General features: G+C 31.8%; 2 protein-coding genes across 2 annotated transcripts in view; one reads left to right on the forward strand and one right to left on the reverse strand.

Moving 5' to 3' along the window:
* Positions 1-16,483, reverse strand: part of LOC114324823 (probable actin-related protein 2/3 complex subunit 2) — a 58,552-nt gene extending 42,069 nt beyond the window's left edge. Inside the window, exons 1-3 of the mRNA XM_028272695.2 lie at positions 16,304-16,483; positions 15,984-16,077; positions 10,426-10,712 (exon numbers count right to left, since the gene is read on the reverse strand). Of these exons, the coding sequence (XP_028128496.1) occupies positions 10,426-10,712; positions 15,984-16,077; positions 16,304-16,377 (455 nt within the window). The 5' untranslated portion in view covers positions 16,378-16,483. The remainder of the gene's footprint in view (positions 1-10,425; positions 10,713-15,983; positions 16,078-16,303) is intronic.
* Positions 16,484-16,587: 104 nt separating this feature from the next.
* Positions 16,588-22,262, forward strand: LOC114324822 (uncharacterized). The gene is made up of 3 exons (XM_028272694.2): positions 16,588-16,800; positions 16,893-17,081; positions 20,497-22,262. Exons 1-3 carry the CDS (start codon positions 16,685-16,687, stop codon positions 21,239-21,241), a joined length of 1,050 nt encoding a protein of 349 aa, XP_028128495.1. The 5' UTR covers positions 16,588-16,684; the 3' UTR covers positions 21,242-22,262.
* Positions 22,263-22,496: the final 234 nt, after the last annotated feature.

Genomic DNA, 22,496 nt, shown 5'->3' on the forward strand with positions numbered 1-22,496 from the left:
TCGTATAGGAATAAAACAAAGATAATTAAATTTTCTATCAGATGCGATTGGTTAAAAATGTCTTAATTTATCACCTTTGCTTCAAAATAGCAATAAATATAAAATAAGGGGCAAAACAAGCCTGCCCTTATTCAATGATTTTCCATCACTTAGGTTACACTTGGAACCTTCCTAATTCGCTTAGAAAATTTTTGTAATGTGCTAAAACCGTACACCAAATTTCATTAAAATTGACTTACTAGATTTTGCATAATATTTTGCAATCTAAACTTTTTTTAAAAAATTAAAATTTTTTAAAATCTTGCACAACAAAAACTAGAACATACAAAGATTTGTCAATTTTTTTACATATAAAGAAGCACTCCACCTATCTAATGCACTTTACAGAATTGAAATCGGATTATTTAAGCAGTCTCAGCAATGTTTTAAAGTTATAAACAATTTTTTGGCTTATAAACAAATTAGTGCTGTGGCCAGGAGGGGGTGCTACGGGCTCCTTTATTTAGATGGACTTACCCAAGATTTTTATGTATTTTTTGACCCGTAGCACACGATTTTTTGGGTAACAGTTGATCCGGATGTCGATAAGATTGTTATAAACAAAGAACTTAAGGAATTACATAACATCGATTTTTCGCAAAATAAAACATTTTTTTGTATTTCTTGGGTAATTCTAAGCAAAACATGTTCTTACAAGTTTTTTCGTAGGATGCATAATTTTCGAGATAAACGCGCAGTGGAACTTTCAAAAAATCGAAAAACTGCAATTTTTGAACGCGAATAACTTTTGATTAAAAAATAAAATAGCAATTCTGCTGACAGCATTTGAAAGTTTAAGTCAAATTATACCGGTTTTAATTATTTGCATTACTAAAAATTAATTTTTTTATTATTAAACAAAGCTATTTGTTTATAAGCCAAAAAATTGTTTATAAGTTTAAAACATTGCTGTTGCCCCTTAAATAATCCGATTTTAATTCTGTAAAGTATATTAGATACGTAGAGCACCTCTTTATAATATGTAAAAAATTAGCCAACTTCAAAAATGGCCTACTTTTTGTTCAGAAATATTTTAAAAAATTTGAACTTTTTTAAAAACATTTAGATTGCAAATTTATTATGCAAAATCTATTAGGTCGATTTTAATGAAATTTGGTACACGGTTTAAGTATATTACAAAGAATTTCCTAAGCGAATTACTAAGGTCCTAAGTGCCACCAAAGTGGTTAAAAACATTAAATAACAACAGGCGTATTTTGCCCCCTTATTTTGTATTTATTGCTATATTGCAGAAAAGGTAATTCGTTAAGGGGGGGGGGGGGGTATAGTATTTTTGATTATTTTTTTCGATTTTTTTTTCGATTTTTTTATTGGCTTTTTTGTTTGTAAATATTTCCAAGAGTATACCATTAAAATTTCAAGTTAATCCGAGCAAAATTGACGGAGATATGGATATATACAAAAATTTTCTTAGTATTATAATGACAAAACTACATTTTTTTAAACGCGTTTTCTGAAAAACATGTTTTTTTGAGACTGTGTACATCATAACTCAAAAAGTAATTCGCCGATCTTTCTGAAATTTTGCACACTTCTTTTTTAGATATTTTACTAGGTAGTGACGTCGAGTTTTTGCTTATTTTAATATTTTTTTTTGTTTATATTACCATTTTTCTCTTTACCGAACACACTTTTTTTGTTTTTTTCGATTTTTTCACTTTAAAATTATACCATGAATTTAAAAATCAATATACTCATAAAAACTCGACGTCACTACCTCAAAAAACTCTTAAACTAAAATAATCTTTTTGGTTTATATGTGTCAAATGATTCTGTCCGAAGATATGGTGTACACCGCAAATATTCTTCTTTTTTGGATCATCTACTTAAAAATGACGCCACTGCTTCATTTTTTAATATTTTTCAATAAAAATTTAACTGAATAATCGGCAAGTGTTGTTCTTTAAGATATCCTTTTACTCATTTAATTTAACCCTACCACTTTCAAGGGAAAACGTTTTAAAATTATGCAAAAAAACGCAGAATTAACTATACCCTCCCTTAAGACATTTTTGACCAGTCGTATATCATACAAAATTCAATTATCTTTATTTTATTTCTGTACGACTTTGTTCCAAAACGAATGGTTTTAAAGTTATAAGCAAAGAAAGCAGAAAAAAAACGATGTTTTTCGAAATTTTTAAATATTTTATTTTTTTTATTAATGTTCCGGGCATATTTGAGAAGGAGCATAAGTCAATTATTATTACTGAACTAACTTTATCTGCAAAAATCCGAATGCCACCTCTCACATCCAAAAATAGACGTTTTTTCACAGATCCTTACTGGTCTACAACAACTTAGTTCTATTACACAAAAATATACTGAACAGATATCGATAAAGAGAACAGAACAGATAAGAGAAAATCTCTTGCAGGTTTGTCAAAATGACAGTTACGATTTCTCTATGTTGCCTAATTAGTTATTAGTTATAATATGTTCGATTTCTTGTTAGCAATAAAAAATTTTAGTAGGTCCAAAATGACACAAAATCTAGGCATGGGATAAAAAAGTTTATTTGAACAAAGTGTATTTTTTTTTGTTCTTCTTAATGGCGGTACAGGCTCATTTTTTAATAGTGTAGGTATTTAAATATAGAGTAATTTCCACATACTAATATATTTCTCAAAATGGGCTCTGTACCGCCATTCTTTATTATATTACGAATATGTGTGCCAGATATCTCGACAAAATATTCATAATTACAGCCGCAATCTTAGACCGCGTTTGTTGCTACCTGTTGATCGCTACTGTAGCCTCTTAAGATTGGTGTTATCATTGTTTATCAAGCATATTCCATAATTTCCCAAAACATTTGTGGGTTATTTGAAAGCTGTTATCAATATTTACAAAAAATTGATAAGAGGTGTATTACTCAATAAACCTAATATTTATTATTTATATATCATCTTAATAGTATAAGGTAACAAATATTTACAGACATTTATCCAGAGATGAATCGATTTCATTAATTGCGAATTTCTAGTGCCGGTCATATGCGTCCGTTTTAGGTAGGTCAACGGTTATTTTATCGCATAATTTTTTTGTCTTTAATTTTTAATTCTTCCTAATTATTTTTAATGTTATGAGGTATTCTAGTACTAAAAGATACTCTTGCTTTAAGTTGGTAAAATACACCGTTTTTTTTTTGAAAAAATTTTTTTCAAATTCAGGAAACGAAAAATTTTCAAATCGATTTTTTTAGAAAACGGTGTGTCTTACCGACTTCAAGCAAGAGTACCTTTTAGTACTAGAATGCCTTACAATTTAATAATCCAGTACCAAAAATGTTTAGAAGTTAAAGACAAAAAAGTTATGACATAAAAAAACCGTTGCCCTACCTCAAACGGACGCCTATGACTGGTACTAGAAATTCACAATGGATGGAATCGATTTATCTATGGATGATAAATATGTGTACCAATTTTCGTTTTTCTAACTAGATGCGTGCTGAAGGTATTTAAGAAAAACTAATTACAAAACGTCATCTTCAAAAGCCCTAGCTCCCTTAGGAAGCATTTTCGGACTAGTTACATTGTCTTAAAATTATCTGAGGAATCTCCTGTCTTCAGATAGCTCAGTTTTCGTTTTTCTAAATAGTTGTTTTTAATTTTTTTTTGATATTCAAAAAATGAAAAATTTTCAAATCGATTTTTCTAGAAACCGGTATATCCTATCGACTTAAAGTAAGAGTACCTTTTAGTTCTATAATACCGTACACTTCAATAATCCAGACTCAAAAATGCTTAAAAATTAAAAATAAAAAAGTTATGCGATAATATAACTGTTGCCCTACCCAAAACGGACGCCTCTGACCGGTACTAGAAATTTGCAATGGATGGAATCGATTTATCTCTGGAAGGTAAATATTTCTACCAATTTTCGTTTTTCTAAATAGAAGCGTTCTGGAGATATTCAAGAAAAACTAATTACCAGACACCATCTTCAAATAGCTCTAGCTCCTTTAGGAAGTATTTTCGGACTAGATGAATTGGGTTAAATTGTCTTAAAATTATCTGAGAAATCTCCTGTCTTCGTTTGTCGGTAGAGTTTCTAGACACCCTTTATAAACATATTCTCTTTTAGTAAGCAATATTAACAAACAGACTTATTATAATGCACATAAAAAATTTACAGAAAACCTCCCATAACTACAACTACATACTTAAATTCTATACATTGATTTTAAATTTTTTATAACATTTTGAGTTCATTATTTTAATTGTATTAAAGTTACATTAACACCAAAGGGTGCCACTTCGGTATGCGGTCTACCGTCTAATATGTGGTCTACGGCAATTTAGCTGATTCGGCATGCGGTCTACGTACAAAAACAAATTAGAGAAACTATTACAAATATTACTATTTTATTATTACTAACAGCTTCACTGTTCAATTGGTAATTATACAAAGAGTCTACATTCTACCACATCCAATACTATTTTAATATTAAATATCATGCAACCGCAGTAAATATCGGTTTTTGCCTGAAAGGAGGAAGACCTAACCCTTCGGTCCAAACCCAACTTACGGGTATTAGAGTGAGAGAACCGCAGGGCAGGAGGTATTTGACCGCTGCGCGCAATCACAACCCACCCTTTTTATTATCACTAAACGGTCTTTTCAGCGTTTTAAATTAACACTCAAGGCCCATTTCGTTGATTCAAGTTTATATAGGCAACCCAAATTACACGCCGCTAATCCTCGGTTCGGGATTTAGACAGAATAACACGTGAAGTGTGAAGTAAAGCACAAGTATGACAAGTAAAGTAAAGTATAAAAATAAATAAAAAGTTTGTAATAGTTTCTCTAATTTGTTTTTGTACGTAGACCGCATGCCGAATCAGCTAAACTGCCGTAGATCGCATATCAGACGGTAGACCGCATACCAAACTAGAAACTCTGCCGTAGACCGCATACCGAAGTAGCACCCACCAAAGGATGCTACAAGTGCTATTGCTTTAGTGCAATATGATCTTAGCCAATGTTATGCCGCCTAGGTGCTAAATGAGAATATTTGTGCTCTTGAAAGAACCACTCAGCAGTTTAGTCAAAATGATAACTACACTAGAAAGTCAGGATCAGGTCGTAGGAGAGCAACATTACCAAACAATGATCGATTTTTTGGTTTCTTTGTGTTTAAGAAATAGACTACCGACTACCCAATTTCTCCTATATACAGAGTGAGTTTTATGTATGGAAACACTCAAGTATCTCAGAAACGGCTTGCACGATTTTTATAGATTTTGGTGGGTAAGGGTTTGCTGAGGTGGCCGATATTATAGTGGCAATTACATTGTTGTCAGATTTTTCGTTGTTCTGGAAATCTAATGAACTTTCTTAATTCAAATGGAACACCCTGTATATTTTTTGCGTTTTGAAGTCCTAAAGAAATACTGACTATTTTTCATGTTATATTCCCTATACCTAAATGCCATAATTTCGGAGTTATTGCTACATTTATTAAAAAAAAATTTTAACAAATTATAAAAAACAATTTTTTCGGCTCGGGTAAATATTATTTTAGATTCTTTGGATCATTGTGAACAAAAAAGATATTTCGTAATTTTTCTATAAAATTAATCGTTTCCGAGTTATAAACAATTTAAAACTGAAAAAAATCGAATAATGACGATTTTTAAGGTTCAAAAACACAAATAAAAATTATTAGTTTTGAAACTGAGTAGTACCCAAATTTAAGTTCAAGCCTTATTTTACCAGATATCGATAAGTAATTTGAACTTGTTTTATATTAAAATATTTATTCTAGTTGTTAATGCAGCGAGATCGCCCGTCTTCTGCTCATATGCGCTTTATTAACAAATTAAAAAGCGATGTTTCAGAATAAAACGTACCAAAAACTCTTATAGCCAGCTCCTAGAAAAAGGATAGAGCTTGAATTTAGGTACTTCGTAATTTCTAAAATTATATTTTTTATTTGTGTTTTTGAACCTTGAAAATCGTCATTATTCGATTTTTTTCATTTTTAAAGTGTTTATAACTCGGAAACAATTGATTTTATACAAAAATTACAAAAGATCTTTTTTGTTCCCAATGATCCAAAGAACCTAAAGTAATATTTACCCGAACCGAAAAAACTGGCTTTTTATAATTTGTTTAAAATTGTTTTTTAAAATAAATGTAGCAATAACTCCGAAATTATCGCATTTAGGTATAGGGAATATAACATGAAAAATAGTCAGTATTTCTTTAGGACTTCAAAACGCAAAAAATATACAGGGTGTTCCATTCGAAATAAGAAAGTTCATTAGATTTCCAGAAAAACGGAAAATCTGACAACAATGTAATTGCCACTATAATATCGGCCGCCTCAGAAAACCTTTACCCACCAAAATCTATAAAAATCGTGCAAGCCGTTTCCGAGATAATTGAGTGTTTCCATACATAAAACTCACTCTGTATTCAACCTCACCCTTGAGATAATTAGATTAATATTCCAACACAGTTGTGAATTTGAAATTAAACAAACAGGTTAGTTTGAAGAGTTGTGCCAATACGATCCCGTCAGTGACTATGATTTTCAAAAGATTCCTAAACCAGCAAGAATTGGAAGATGCCTTGGAAGAAACTGTCAACGAAATCCAAAACAATGTGAACAGTAAATATATTTTTTTGTAATATCGTCAGTTGTCATATATTTATGTATATTCATGATGGGTCTACCCCAAAATCCCGACAGCCACAATCATCCCGACGGCCAAAATCCCGACACGCCAGAATCCCGACAGGTTTGATAAGTTCCTTTTTAACATATAATTACATTTATTTCTGGTTTTTTGTTTATGGCCATCTGTTTTTTATTTTTTTGTTACTAAACAAAAGTATTTACCATTTAATATGAACTAATTTTCTAAATAAAATGGGTATATGAATTAAATTATTTTTTTTGTCAATATATAGTCCAATAATATATGTATAATATAATCGTCAATTCAAGTTTACTTTCATATTAGATATTATAATGCCACTTACAACTTTCCATTTCAGTAAGTACTTATAGATTTTATATTATAAAATGTAGTGTTTAAATAATTTGTTCTTTTAAAATACACAATAATTTACATGTCGGGATTTTGGCCTATCGGGATTCTGGCGTGTCGGGATTCTGGCGTGTCGGTGTTTTGGCAGTCGGGATTTTGGGCACCGATTCATGATATTTATGTTATAGTTCTATATTACTTTATACTTCTTGTTGATTTAATTTATGCTGTATACATCCTTCCTGCAGCAGACAAAATTATCAATGAAGAGGACGGAGATATCAATCTCAAAGAGACCAAAGCTTCACAGGATATTGGAATAACTTTTGAGGTCTACAGAAGTACCACTCCTTCAACTGATTATAACTCATCAGATGAAGAGTTTTTGGAAACGAGTCTTTTATCTAAATCTAGGAATAATTCACTACATTTAAGACGACAGGTATATGTTCATTCATGAGCACCAATGAGAATTTAAATTATATGTTGCTTACTGTCTGATCAAAACTGAAAACAAACCAGATGCGCTAAAGATTCCATGAATGCTAGAATAAGTTTAATTCACACAGACATATGAAGGAGTCGATCTGGAAAGACAGGATGTAACAAAATACCTGGGGGTGTACATAGCTAAGAAAATGACGTGGAAACCTCAAATCGACGACACTGCAGAGAAAGCCACAAAGAGATGTCGACTGCTCAAACGTCTCAAAGCAACAAAGTGGGGCGCCACGCAAGATGTCTTGGTAGCAACATACAAAACCTATGTCTATGTCCGGCCGATATTAGAATATGGGAGTGAAGCTACAATAACTGCGAGTACAAACACCACCTCCAAGCTTGAAGTCGCCCAGAACACTGCCCCTCGCGTTATCACTGGTGCTCCAAAATCAACACAGATTACATCAATGGAAGCCCAGACCAGTATTGAACCAATACAATGTCGCAGAGAGCAACACGCGTTAACCTTCTGGGAAAGGCAAAGACGAATACTTCCACAAAAATGGGACGAATATAGAAAAGTAGCCTCACGTCTTAAAACACAAACCACTCGGCTTACAGTAGCAAATCAAATCATGGAAATACCACATTGACCTGTCGGAAGCCGCCAGTGTAGCGCAAACTACACTGGCCTACCAAACACAGAATTGCGTCTTGAAAACCATAACGACCCGAAGCACTTATCGTCAGACATTGTCCTAAGGAAAGCCTCCCACGATACACACCAAGTACCCAGCGCATGAGTGGCTCAACATCTACTGCGATGGCTCCTCGATGCCTGACTCGGGAAGAACAGGAGCAGGATATGTCTCAACGTTCTCCAAAGGCTCCATAGCTGTGGGGTGCCCCTTTCACCAACTACGACGGCGAAATTGCTGCTATACAAGAAGCTGCAAAAAATCTTGAGAATTTCCAACACCCCCAAAAAGTTGCCTTCTTCATCCAAGCCGCAATCCTCGACCTGTCGACAAATCGATATACCGACTGTGCCAAAACAATATCTTGTCGCGTCCAGCTATCGAACTTGCTGGAAAAAGGGTGGCTGATTACATTACAATGGATCCCTAGTCACGTCGGTGTTGAAGGGAATGAAGCGGCGGATGAACTTGCAAAAGAAGGCCCTACTCTTCCACAGCCCCTAGCTTCGAATCGTACACATCAGCAAAGTCCACCATTGGAAGAGGAATCAAAGCGAAGATAAAAGAGCAGCAAATACAAGCCGGTGCTGGAAAATCTTGGGCCCACCTAATAGAGTCACCAATCCCTCGCAACTTGCTGAGACCCATTAGTGTAGCCGCGTTCAGAATAACTATGGGGCATGACTACATGGCCTCCCGTCTATATCGCATCGGCGTTCGCGAAAATGACAACTGTCCACTATTTAATCAGTCCCAGATGGATGCTGCTCACCTCCCAGTGTGCCCAGTCCTGATAACAGACCCACCCGAGGATGACGACTGCCTACGAGAAACGGCTGGTCTATACTGGTCAGCGCGCCACCAAATGGCTAACATGCCAAGGGTGGGCGTTGTCTAGTAAGTAAGTACTCTTTGTGATTTTTGGTATCACTAATACATTTTAAGTTATTTTGAAAAAAAAATTAAAAATGAAAAAAAATTACTTTTTTAAAAAACAAAAATAAATATTTTTTTAACATTTTAAACAAGTTGTGACGAATTTTTCCCAAAAAGTGCATCTATTTTGGTTATTTCACAAAATGTTTTTCTCGTTATTAGAGTTACAGGTTAAAAATATAGATTAATGCAGTAAAAGACAACCTTATATAAAGATTTTATATAATCCACGCAGTAAGCATTAGTATAGTATACCGGGTGTCCACTTATATTTTCCCCCATTTTAACTGCATATAACTTCTAAACGGCTCAAGATAGAAATATGCGGTTTTCGCTGAAATGTTTTATTTTAGTAAAAGTTTTGTCTGAATGGATTGAGCTTTTTATATCGCTTTCAATTACGAAAAAACATAGCGGATTTTTGAAAAAAACTTTGTTGACTTTTTTTTAATGGAACACCCAGTATATTTTTTTTGTAAATTGAAAGAACAGTCATTCACCTATCTAGCGATATAAAGTTTTTTAAAATCGGTTGTCAAATGACTGAGTAATTAATTTTTAAAATGAGAGGTGCAACGTGTATATCACATAACTAAATAACATAACTAAGCCAATTGATATTATGTTATGTGATTTACACATTGCATCTCTCATTTTAAAAATTAATTGCTCAGTCATTTGACAACCTATTTTAAAAAACTTTATATCGCTGGATAGGTAAATGACTGTTCTTTCAATTTACAAAAAAATATACTGGGTGTTTCAACAAAAAAAGTCAACAATGTTTTTTTTCAAAAATCCGCCATTTTTCATTTAAAAGCGGTATAAAAAAATTCAATCCATTCAAACAAAGCTTTTACTAAAATAAAATATTTCAGCGAAAACAGCATTTTTCTATCTTAAGTCGTTTAGAAGTTATAGGCAGTTAAAATGTGGGAAAATATAAGTGAACACCCGGTATTACAAAATGTCTAAATTAAAAATAATCTGCAAAAAATTTCGGTTAATTGTAATAATATCTAGAAAATATTTTACAAAAATAAAAATTACGCAAGTTTTTTCAATGGGATTTAAATTTGAATGAAATTCCCATAAAATTATTTCCAGTTAAAAATGTATTAAATGTTGTGCTGCATGATATATTTATTACATACCATAAAATAATATCAGCCAAAGATCAGAAACTTAAGATCCTAATAATAATATAATACACTACATGCCACATGCCCTTGATAAAAGATAAACAACAAAAAATTGGCTCTTTAAGCAAAAAATGTAAATATACTCACAGTGTTTCATCATCTCTGTAAGGAATCACAGCTCTTTTTTGACCTTCGTCTCCCTTTTCTTGAAAGTCAAAATATTTTTCAAAAACTGAAGCAAAACAATTCCTCTTCAGTAGACCCAACTTCTTTACAAACTCTTGCCAATTGTCTGGTATGTTCTCTAAATCTAACAAGACTGAAACATTGTAACCAGTCTCAGCAGCAATTAGATACGAACCATACTCTCTTTTCAACAGTTCATCAGCCCCGTGTTCTTGAAGTTGTTTATAAAACTTTAGGGATATACTAGTCTAAAAAGAAAAATATACAATGTATTTTGGGGTCGTTTGATCTTCTATTTTAATATCATTAGAAGAATTCAGGTGGTTCAAAATTCGTGTCTTCGTCTGATCTGTGGTGTAAGAAGATACCAGCCTATTTCTCACAAATTAAAACAAATAAAATGGCTGAGCATGGAAAAGAAAAGATATCTACATGCTGCTTGTCTATTCCACAAAATCATCAAAAACTCATTACCAGCATATCTTTTTAAAAAAGTTATATATAGAACTGACATACATAATGTCAATACAAGATATAAAAATACAATTACAGCTCCACCACATCGTACAGAACAATTCAAAAACTCATTTACATATTAAATATCAAAAATATATAATGGATTAGCAAAAGAATTAAAATTAAAGTCAATCTTTTAAGAAATCTCTTAAAACTAAATTGCTAACTGAGTAACACATGTGCCATAGTTAATGACCTGTTATGTAGCATGTATAGACTATGTGATAGTCTTTGGTCAATATTTAATTACAAAATGTTCCTATCAGTTACGGTTTTTGATTTCTTACAGAACATGAAAAAAAAATATCATTTTTTTTTCTCTTCCTTAAGATCAAAAGCAGAGGTGCTGATTTCTTGAAATCAGTACCAACTGATCTTCGGCATTTTTTTCCATAGTAAACCTTCTTTCCTTTCCTTCAAAAACTGTATCAAACTTCAATCTCAACAAATTGGTATATATTATTACAATGACATACGATAAATGTCATTAGAATATAAATATTTTTCCCTTATTCCACGACGATGAGCTGGCCAAATACCCAAGTAGGTGGAGGTCAATAAACTAAAGAAGGAAAAGAAGAATAAACCTAAATATAACTATATAATAAAACTATGTGACGTCACGGGTCGTTTGAACTATTTTATACCACAGATTTTAAATTTGTACTTCGAAGTTATTAAGAGTTGAAATGAGAAATTTTGGAAATCTAATTTTTAAACAAAACTGAACATTATTATGTAGTAAAAAAATGTGCAAGTTCCCCATTGTTTGCATTACGTCTATACCCTGTTTTTAAATCAGGAGGAGTAAACTCAAATGACAGATTCACACCCAATAATGTCACTAGAAAAATCACCAAATAATTCTTCTTCTTTTGTTGATTATGTTGGACTTGGACGGTAATCCATAAATATTATATACTAATACATCCCTAAAATGTTCTAAAAAACAACTGTTTTTTATACAGTACGTAAATCGTTCAGCTGGACATAGGGAATATAAATTGAGAGAATTGTGGCAACTGCGCTAACCTGTGTTATTTGAAACGTTGAAGCTTCTGTTTGAGTACGAGTTTTTGGTACAATAGAGCTGTTAAAACGAACAGAATGAGTGAGTTTTGAAGCAAGGCTCTCCATAAATAAATCAAAAACAAAATTTATGATATACGAGTTAATAATTTTACTTTAATTTTTAAAATATTTTTTATTTAAAAATTACATAATTTCAAAACTAAACAGTTTTCCCATTCCCTTAGGCCAAAAATATGTAGCTACTATGTGCTACTACATTGTCATATTTTGACGTTTATTTGTGTCAGTCGAAATGAGTTATCAATTTTGAGGTAAATGCCCCTTAATGCTAACAACCATATTGTCATCGAGAGAGCTCAGTTGCCACAATTATCTCAATATAATAAAATGTATCTATTTATGTATCTAAATATATATAGTGTATGTAGTATGCTCCCCATGTCCAGCTGAATGATTTACATACTGTATAAGAGGAAGAAATCTAAAAATTAAGGGAAAAACACAGAAACACAAAAAATCGCTGATATAATTTTATTAACTTATGAAATTCCAATAGTGTCAAAATTTCAAAAATGTCAATAGTGTCAAAATTTCATAACAGTGGAGTGAACTTTCCTGTGGTTGGAACAATTTTATTACAAACAAGCATTACTGCACGATGAATTTAAATTAATAAACTCTAGCATCGAAGTAAGATAACTTCTATGTAATAGTGATGTAACGTAACGAATGTCATTTTTTGAACATTCGCGAATACAAATGCGAATATCTGCTACCAACATTCGCGAATGCAGATACGAATGCAAATATTCAGTTTTTTTAAATTTGTTTCTATTTTGCAATGTTTTCTACATTTTATAATAAGAAGTTATTAGTGTAAATCAATCCGAATCTTACGCTTTATTGTATTACTTCATCTTTCTCATAATCCTTTGGGCCCTTCAGTGTGTCAATATAGGGTTCCGCTCCGCTTTTTATCCATTTCTTCCACGCACTTCTATTGGTAGCCAGTTTGTTCATACCTCTTATAGACATGTCTCTTTTGTCACGTATATTGGGGATTTGGTCCATCCATGTCTTCCTCAGCCTTCTTTTTTTTTGTTACCAACTTTGGCTTAATGTACTTTCTTTGTTAGCCTATTTTGCTCCATTTGCAAACGTTTTGTTCCAAACCAGTTCAATTGTTAGTTTTCGATCTTCCATATGTCATTATCGGATTAACTATGCTGTTATATACTTACTCTGAGTTTAGTTTTGTTATCTATTTCTGAGTTCCTAACATTTGTATTATTTAATGAGTAATACGTAATGCACGTTAGCAGCCTTCTTAATTTTATAACTCTTGTCTTGACATGTTCGTTTTTCCATCATCTGTTATTATATTTTCTAAATACATATATTTAAAACTAAAAGCTTTATTACATAATACCAAATAAGAAAAAAAGTAAAGGCTAATAATGTGATTATTGAGGATAACACATTCACGGACACAACTGCATATGAAGTCATTTACCTACTCCATAAGAAGACGTGTCTACATGTGAAGTGTGTCTGTGAATATGTTAAGTTACCTTTTTGTGATAAAAAAGACGAGAAATGATTAGATTTTGATTTTATTAACCAAATATTGACTTCAAATTATTTTTTGTCTGTTATTCATATTCGCAAAATATTCGCACAAACTTCGTGAATGCGAATGCAGATGCGAATATGCAAAAATATGCGAATATTCGCAAATGCGAATGCGAATACGAATATTCGTTACATCACTACTATGTAATATGTATAATTTACTAAAATCCTAACATATCCCAATGGATTGTATAAAATATGTTCAGAACGAACATTGTCAGACCTATCAGTCCATCATCATTATTCTATTTCATTTTCACTGACGATGGACTGATAGGTCCAAAAACGTTTGTTCTGAACATATATTATACAATCCATTGGGATTTTTTAGGATTTTAGTAAATTATACCTCTTACATAGAAGTTGATTTACTTCGATGTTAGAGTTTATTTAACTATATGGTATACAGCCAATCCAGGGAACTATCCCTTTTTAGAATTTAAATTACTCCTTCTAGTTTAAAAACAGGGTATAGTGTGCTTCAATGAAACATATTACAACATATTTTTACTCATAGAACTATTTTTGTGTTCATTTTAAAAATTATTTTCAGTGTGCTGTATAATTATTTAAAATAATTATAAAAATTGATTAAAATATTTGTGCAGTTTATAAAATAGTGAATAATGTTAAAACGCACCATTTTATTTATATTGTGGCTTCAGCTTTCAGACAGGAAAGTTGTATCCCACTCCTGCTTTTGTAAGGTATATGTCAAATATTATATTAAATAACAATTTGATCACAAATACAATATCTTTTATTTTCAAATCACAGGCACCCTTTAACACATTATGTGCGGATGGCATACATGTGAACCACATGATGCCTTCACCAATGTGTGGATGGCGCGCATTTATGCCATTGATTATACACATTTTTAATGTGTTTTTTTGTCAGGTAAAGTCTTGGGATCAGACATCCGTGTGCAATGTGTTCAATTGTGTTACCTTTAGGTAGTGTTACCATAATTTATTAAGGCCAAATCCGGACAGGGGTAGTCCAAGGTGTTGTAGAAAATGTAAAATGTGAATTTGACTGTTTTACTACCTCTACATTGTACCTACATGCAAAATGCATAAGGCACAATTAAAAGTACAGCTGTTTCGCTACAATATGCAACTAAAATCGAAAATCTCTGCCAGTTTAAAATACATATACACCTATGTTTTAACATACTTTAGACCTGGTGCTGCACATTTCTTTTCTATCTCTTAACATTTTTTTGAAAGACGCAGGTAGCTACACCTTGTAAATAACTTTTGTTGTGTACTGGTTCAACATGAATCATACGGCTGTTGTAAAAATCCATTACCTCGTAGATAACAAAAATTGGGAGATTGGGATTCTAACTCGGAGCCCACTGAAACCGTTTCAAGGATGTCTTGGAATTATACAGCATAAGCACAAGGTTGCCAAACTGTCGGAGCTTACAGAAACCGATAAAGTTATAGTTCAAGTATACAGTGAAAAAGATCTGAACAACCTCTATAATATAAACTCGTGAACTAAGCAATATACCTTTACGATACAGGGGTACTTATGAGCTCCACAAAATTTTTAAAAATTATGGAACTGTACATGTTGATGAATCGAGAGAACCATTATTAAGGAATGGTCAAGGTGCTGAACAGAATGAAATTTCCCACCGTTGGGCCTAGTATTTTCCATTTTTTTTTTAAGAAAAAAGCCAGACATTTGTCATATCTGGACGCCCATCCAGACATGTCTTTCAAATCCGGATATATGGTAACCCTACCTTTAAGAGGCATATATGGATCATAAGACACTGTGGCAAAGGTTCATCATCATCATTATAAGTGGCTCGACAATCTGTTGTGGATTTTGGTCTGCTCGCAAAGAAGTCACCAATCCTGTCGATTCCTGGCAACTTCCCTCTATCCTCTGACCCTTAGAATTTTTAGGTCTTCTTCCACATCATCAATCCATCTTCTTCGTGGTCGTTTCATACTTCTTGTGCTCTCTGGTTTTGAAAAAATGTTAATCTCTTCATGTATTCGTGATCTGACATCTTAGCAATGTGTCTAGCCCATCTAAGTCTCTACACTTTAACGAATTTCACAATATCTGGATCGGTGTATAACTGATATTATAGTTCAAAGTTATATCTTCGATGCCATAGCCCATTTTCATTTACGGCCCCAAAAATCTTTCTAAGAATTTTTCTCTCAGTGGCAAAGGTTCACTATAGGAACTACATGACTTGTAAGGCAGTCGACGTAAATTATAAAAATATCTCTAAAGGCAGTGAAGGTGTTAAAACAGAAATATCAAAAATAATAGAACATTAATTAAAAAAGTGTTTCAATAGAACTTACTCTTATTTTGGATTTGTCTCCATTCATATTCGATATATGGTACAGTACTCCATCGAAATCTGCTACAGTAACATCAATACTTTCGTTTTTTAATCTTAAACAAATTATATTAATCACAAATGATTGTAATCATCTTGTCAGAATTTTAGTATGACTCATGGGAAGGAATACAAAAATCTAATATGTTATAACAGAACATACACAAGTTAAGTATTATCAGCAGATGATACAGGAAATTCTAATCGTTTAATCTCAACCATTCCCATGAATTTACATGGCCATAAAAATGAAAAAAATATACAGAAATTTAAACAACTTACCCGGCTTGTGCATTTTTAATTTTAACTGTTAACGTTTCTTCGACTACCCTGTTATTTATTTCTAGTAGTATCATTTTTATTAATAAATAACTAATTTAAATTGTATTAAAACCTTTTAACTAGAACATACATTCATGGGAGGTGCAAACTCAGAAGCTGTCTACTCTGCAAACGGGCAGAGGCTATTGACACATGTCATGTCAATTGGAGATATGTCATTGTCTTTCATGAGCATCGTAGATAAAAAGCACCGTGCCGTAAATAAAAAGAAGAAGAAGTTTTAACTTCACTTTATTTTAGGTTATGTAAATTTAAATTTTTGAAAATATTTTGGTATACCTTGTTAGGTCCTATTTACTTATCAATGGAATTTTGAATAAGATGGAGACTCCTGTTTTAACTAAAAAGCAACTTAAATCAACACTTTCAGCCAAAAAACAACGACCAAAAGAAACAATAAAAAATGTTTTGGCTTTACCTTTCAATAATAATTATTGGTAGGTTGTATAACCAATATAGTTTTTACATAATAATATGTATATATGAAAGTAATACTAAATTTTTGTGCTACATTATATATTTATTATAGGCCGGAAGTATCACCTGAAGACCAGAAGGAACTTAAAGATCTTATAATACAACACATGCCAATGATAAGAGATAAGCAGATTAAAGTTCCATGGAAAGAGTTAAAGACAGTTCCAAAAGCGAATAGAAAATCGTTTCGAAAAGAATACAATGAAAAACTTCTTGGACCCCAACCCCCCAAAAAATGCTGGTTAGTATTAGAAAGTATTTCTGCCAACTGACACTTTAGTGTTTTCGTTACCATGTGGCTGGCCTATTTCTAATTTAACACATTCACTGCGTGTGTCACTCATCAGCAACATTCGGTTTCCCTATCCAGTTTGTATGTCCCCAATGAGCACCATGTGTTTACTTACATTACAAAAAGTAGTTCAGATTCTGGGAGTACTTCAAAACAGGTCTATTTTATCAATAGATGATAGCACAGATCCATCATGATGTAATCGATGAGTTTTTGGACGAAAATAGGGGTCGTGTGTCAGCTCTTTTGAAAGGTTATTCAATTCTCTATTCAGTTCCATACACATTAACATAATTATTTATACGGGGTGTCCCAAAACTTTTTTTAATTAAATTAATTGACCCAAAATGACGAATATATGTAATTTATTTAATTCAAAATACATTTTACTGCCACCAGGAAAAAGGAAAAAAAATGTTTATTCGACAAATAAATATTGCTTTTCTCTTAAATTCAATGCCCAAACTTCCACCTACCTGCAAAAGCAATGTTTATTTGTCAAATAAATATTTTTTCTATTTTCTAGGAGCAGTAAAATATATTTTGAATTAAATAAATTACATACAACTCTTCTTTTTGTGTTAATTAAAAAAAATTGACAGGGTGTATACATAATTATGTTAATGTTTATATTACTGAATAGAGAATTAAATAAATTTTTGTTTTTTTTTACGTAAAAACATTTCTTAGTACAATAGAATCCCGCAAATCCAAAATAATTGGGGGGACAGCCTGTTTGGATTCTGAAAAGTTCGGATTATCCAAAAATTAGCCTAATCAATAATTTCGCATAATCAATAATAAAGACAGCTTTCGTTGTCGTTGATTTTGAGTCACAAAAGGTTCTCGCAAGAGTGTGGACAATATTTTTGGACTCAAGTTAACTACAAGATGATCTCTAGCTTATAGCCCTAGGCCTACAAGGCCTGTTGCGCTTAATGAATAAATAATCTCGAAGTTTATTTTTAACCTATATAAACTACGTATAAAATACATATTCATTTTTAAGAAATTTTAAAATGTCAAAAGTCCTATTATCCTACAGTGTTTAATTATCAGGTTTTACTATCTATAATAAACATGTTTAAGTTTTTGTCTTGAATTTTTTTCACTTTCTGTTGGTTCAGATTTGCCAAACGTTCAGATTAGCAGGATTCTACTGTATCATAGAAATATTGCCCTTAAAATTTTAGTAAGAAATTCGAAATACATAGAAACGAAGTTATAGCTGTATTTATAAGTGTACCTACCTGAGCTAAAACTCGTATGCAACAATACACTAAATGCCAGACCTGTACAGCTTGTACAGCTCCAAAAGCTTAGTGGAAGCTATTGGTTGAGGTTAGAAATAACCTTTATTCTGACAATACATCTCCAGTTTACGCTTGAAAAACTCTTTATGTAGAAAAGACTTTGAAATGAAAGAAGACAATTCCATTTCTTTTCAATTCAGGCTCCACCATTGTTCTACACGTGTTTCAACTTTTCATCTCTCATTCATAATTTTTTCATAACTAAGGGAGGTTGGCAGTCAACCATCACGAACTCATCACTAATGCCTCTTCTTATTTAGGTACAGTCTCCTTTAACCCGTTCGCTACCAAAGGGGTATTTAAGTTTTGTCCTCACAGACCAGAGCTATTTAGATTGCCATTATGTGCAATGCAATCTCCGGCTCACAGGTGAGACACTAGTCTATGGGAAAAATCAAAGTGACTCATATGTCGCTTGGTAGCGAAGGTGTTAAGAAGGATTGGTAATCATTATGGACACTTTCGGTTTTGTCACTGCAGCTCTGAATAATTATACATTTATACAACTTTCTCAGGCTATTTAAGTAAGAAATTTTCTTTTAATGCTCCCCTTTTATTTTCTTCTATCATTAATTACTAAGGCCATGGCTACCAAATTTAAATTTATGATGCCACCAAAAATTAAAACGAAATCATCACTTTATGACAACTTAATGTTTTTCATCACAACAGCACAAATGTGAAACTTTAGGAATTTGTATACAGCGTATCGAGAAAGTATGGAAACACAGTGATTTCTCAGAAACCGTTTGAACGATTTTTATAAATTTTGGTGGGTAGGGGTGTCCTAATGCGGCCGATATTATAGTGGTAATTACATTGTTGTCAAATCTACCGTTTTTCTGGAAATCTAATGAACTTTCTTATTTTAAATGGAAGTCCTTAAGAAATACTGATTATTTTTCATGTTATGTTCCCTATACCTAAATGCCATATTTTGGAAGTTATTGCTACATTTATTAAAAAAAAATTTAACAATTTATAAAAATATATTTTTTCGGCCCTGGTAGACATTATTTTAGGTTCTATGGATCATTGGAAATAAAAAACGTCTTTTGTAATTTACCTCAGAAGTTAATCGTTTCCGAGTTATAAACAATTTAAAACTGAAAAAAATCGAAAAAATGACGATTTTCAAGGTTCAAAAATACAAGTAAAAAAATCATTTTTAAAATTACGAAGTACCTAAATTCAAGCTCAGACCTTTTTCTATCAGATCACTATAAGAATTTTTGGCATATTTTATTCTAAAACATTGTTTTTTTTAATTGTTAATAAAGCTCATATGAGAGGACGGGTTATCATTCGGGCATTAACAACTAAAAAATAATGTTTTAGAATGAAATAAGGCCAAATCACTTATCGGCTCTGATAAAATAAGGTTTGAACTTGAATTTAGGCACTTCATAGTTTCAAAAATAATATTTTTTACTTATGTTTTTAAACCCAGAAGTAATTTTTCGATTTGTTTCAGTTTTAAATTGTTTATAACTCAGAAACGATTAACTTTTGAGGAAAATTATAAAAGACCTTTTTTTGTTTCCAATGACCCAAAGAACCTAAAATAATATCTACTCAGTCCAAAAAAATAAATTTGTATAATTTGTTAAAAAATTGTTTTAATAAATGTAGCAATAACTCCGAAATTATGGCATTTAGGTATAGGCAACATAACACGAAAAACAATCAGCATTTCTTAAGAACTTCAAAACGCAAAAAATATACAGGGTGTTCCATTTTAAATAAGAAAGTGCATTAGATTTCCAGAAAAACGGAAGATTTGACAACAGTGTAATTACCACTATAAAATCGGCCGCATTAGAATACCCTTACCCACCAAAATTTATAACAATCGTTCAAGCGGTTTCCGAGAAATTACCGTGTTTCCATACTTTCTCGCTACCCTGTATGTCTATCTGGTGACTGACAGTGTTGCCACATCCCGAAATTAAAATATCAACTCTCATAAAGTATCTTTAACTTTATTCTACAATTTAGTTATTGCAGTTTACATGAAAAAAAATGTAATAACGCATTTTCTTTGTTTTTAGTTCTGGAATTAGTTTCGGAATCAACAGCATGTCAAAATTGTTGGAAAAAAATTTTGCCCAAGCCGTATTACTTGATGCAGAAACTATGCCTAGACTTTTAGTTCAACATCTCATAGACCAAGCTGTTCTGTATACAGTACCAATAATATGTGTTACTAACCTGAAAGAAACATTAAAATCTGTGACAGGAATAAATAGTGTAGGTGTCGCATTTAGCAAGGAGATAACGTCTGATAATTCAGTAAATTTACTTATAGAAAAGATCAGCCATATATTTAAGACTTTACCTACACCTGAAGACCATATAAATTATAACAGGTCCTTGGAACCTTATGTGACAGAACATGAATCCGAGGAAAAAGAAGCTCCTAAGAAAGAAATTGTGAAAGTAGATGTAGTTCAGATTAGAAAAAAGGTGTATCTGATAAGAAGTGATCCAAAGTCTAGAGCTTTTATTCCAGAGTTTAAAGAAACAAAATTTTCACACAAAATGGAAGTTAATGATAACAACATGGAAGTTGATGATACATATAAACGGGAAGTTAAGGATAAACCCAAAATGGAAACTGATGATACAGGGTTTATTGCATTTACAGAAGAACCCGAAGAAGAAAAATTGGAAGAACAACCAAAACAGAAAGTTAAAGTGAAATATAAATCGTTGATTGTCAAAAGGTTAAAAGGTGATCCAAATAGAAATAAAAGAAAAATTGAAAATCTGAAATTGAAACAAACAAAAAAATAATTTTTTTTAAATTAAATTGTTTGTATAAATTATAATAGGTATAATAATTATAATGTACATTATTTTTCTATCTCCAAAAAAATCAAAAGGACAGATTAGGAACAGCGACAAATAAAAGAAAAACTTTAGAAGAGGTTATACTCAGTCCGTGGCTTTTTTGCTTAAATATCATCATGAATTGATCAAAATGTTACCTTATGGTAACACTAGCCATTGATGGATTAAAATGAGTTCTAATCTTTGTTTTTCAACCAGGAGGAGTAAACTAAAAAGACAGACTCACATCCAAGAAAGTCACTAGAATAATTACCAAATACATCTTTTTTTTTTATTGACCATGTCGGCCTTCGACGGTAATCCATAAATATTATATTATACTATTAAGAGGATCGGTACGTATTTTCGGCTGCAATGCTATTCAAATGGGGATTCATTTTTTTCGAATCCTGAGAAAACTAATAAGTATTTTTGAAAAATTTAAAAGCAGAATGAAAGATTACGTTATTAGCGAGGGCCGAAAGTCCCTGAGAACTTCTATAATGTTTATTTAAATAAGTTACAGGGGTGAAAAACTAAGAGAAAATGTAGTGGGATTTTTAATTTCAAATATCTCATTCGAAAGAAACTTCTTATATATTCTAAGGGACTTTCGGCCCTCGATAATAATTTAGTCTTTCATTTTGTGTTTAAATTTTTTAAAAATATTTATTAGTTTTTTCAGGATTCGAAAAAAATGGACACCATGTCCGTGGAAATCGAACATTCGCTATGTTTGTCATACAACGCACTCAGTCGAATATAATGTTATGACAAGACTTAAGACAGTGACAAGTAGAGATGTGTCCGACCCGCTATTTTGATATTGCAGTTCATGCTGCTACTGCTTTTTAACGCTTTTACGATGATAATAAAATCAATCAAAGAGTTGTTTATTAAATAGTATTGATAGACATTGATAGTGTATTTGAAAAATAATAATTGATTTAAGGCGTACAATTAATAAAAAGTTATTTATTGTTTATATATTATTTATGGAAAATCCAAGTATTTCAAGTCATTAAAGTTCAAATAAAAGTATTATTTTATAAGAGTTTGTTCCGATAACCGTGAATAGGTACGAGTTTAGCTATAAAGTAAATTGCCCATGGTGGCATAAAATGTAGTAAATGCTAATGCTTCAAGTACGTACTACATTTTTGAAGATTTTCCTACACTTAAAAAGCATTTGCTTTTCTCCGTAGTATTTGCTTCTATT

Source organism: Diabrotica virgifera, chromosome 4 (assembly GCF_917563875.1).
Source record: "Diabrotica virgifera virgifera chromosome 4, PGI_DIABVI_V3a".
Lineage (NCBI taxonomy): Eukaryota > Metazoa > Arthropoda > Insecta > Coleoptera > Chrysomelidae > Diabrotica > Diabrotica virgifera.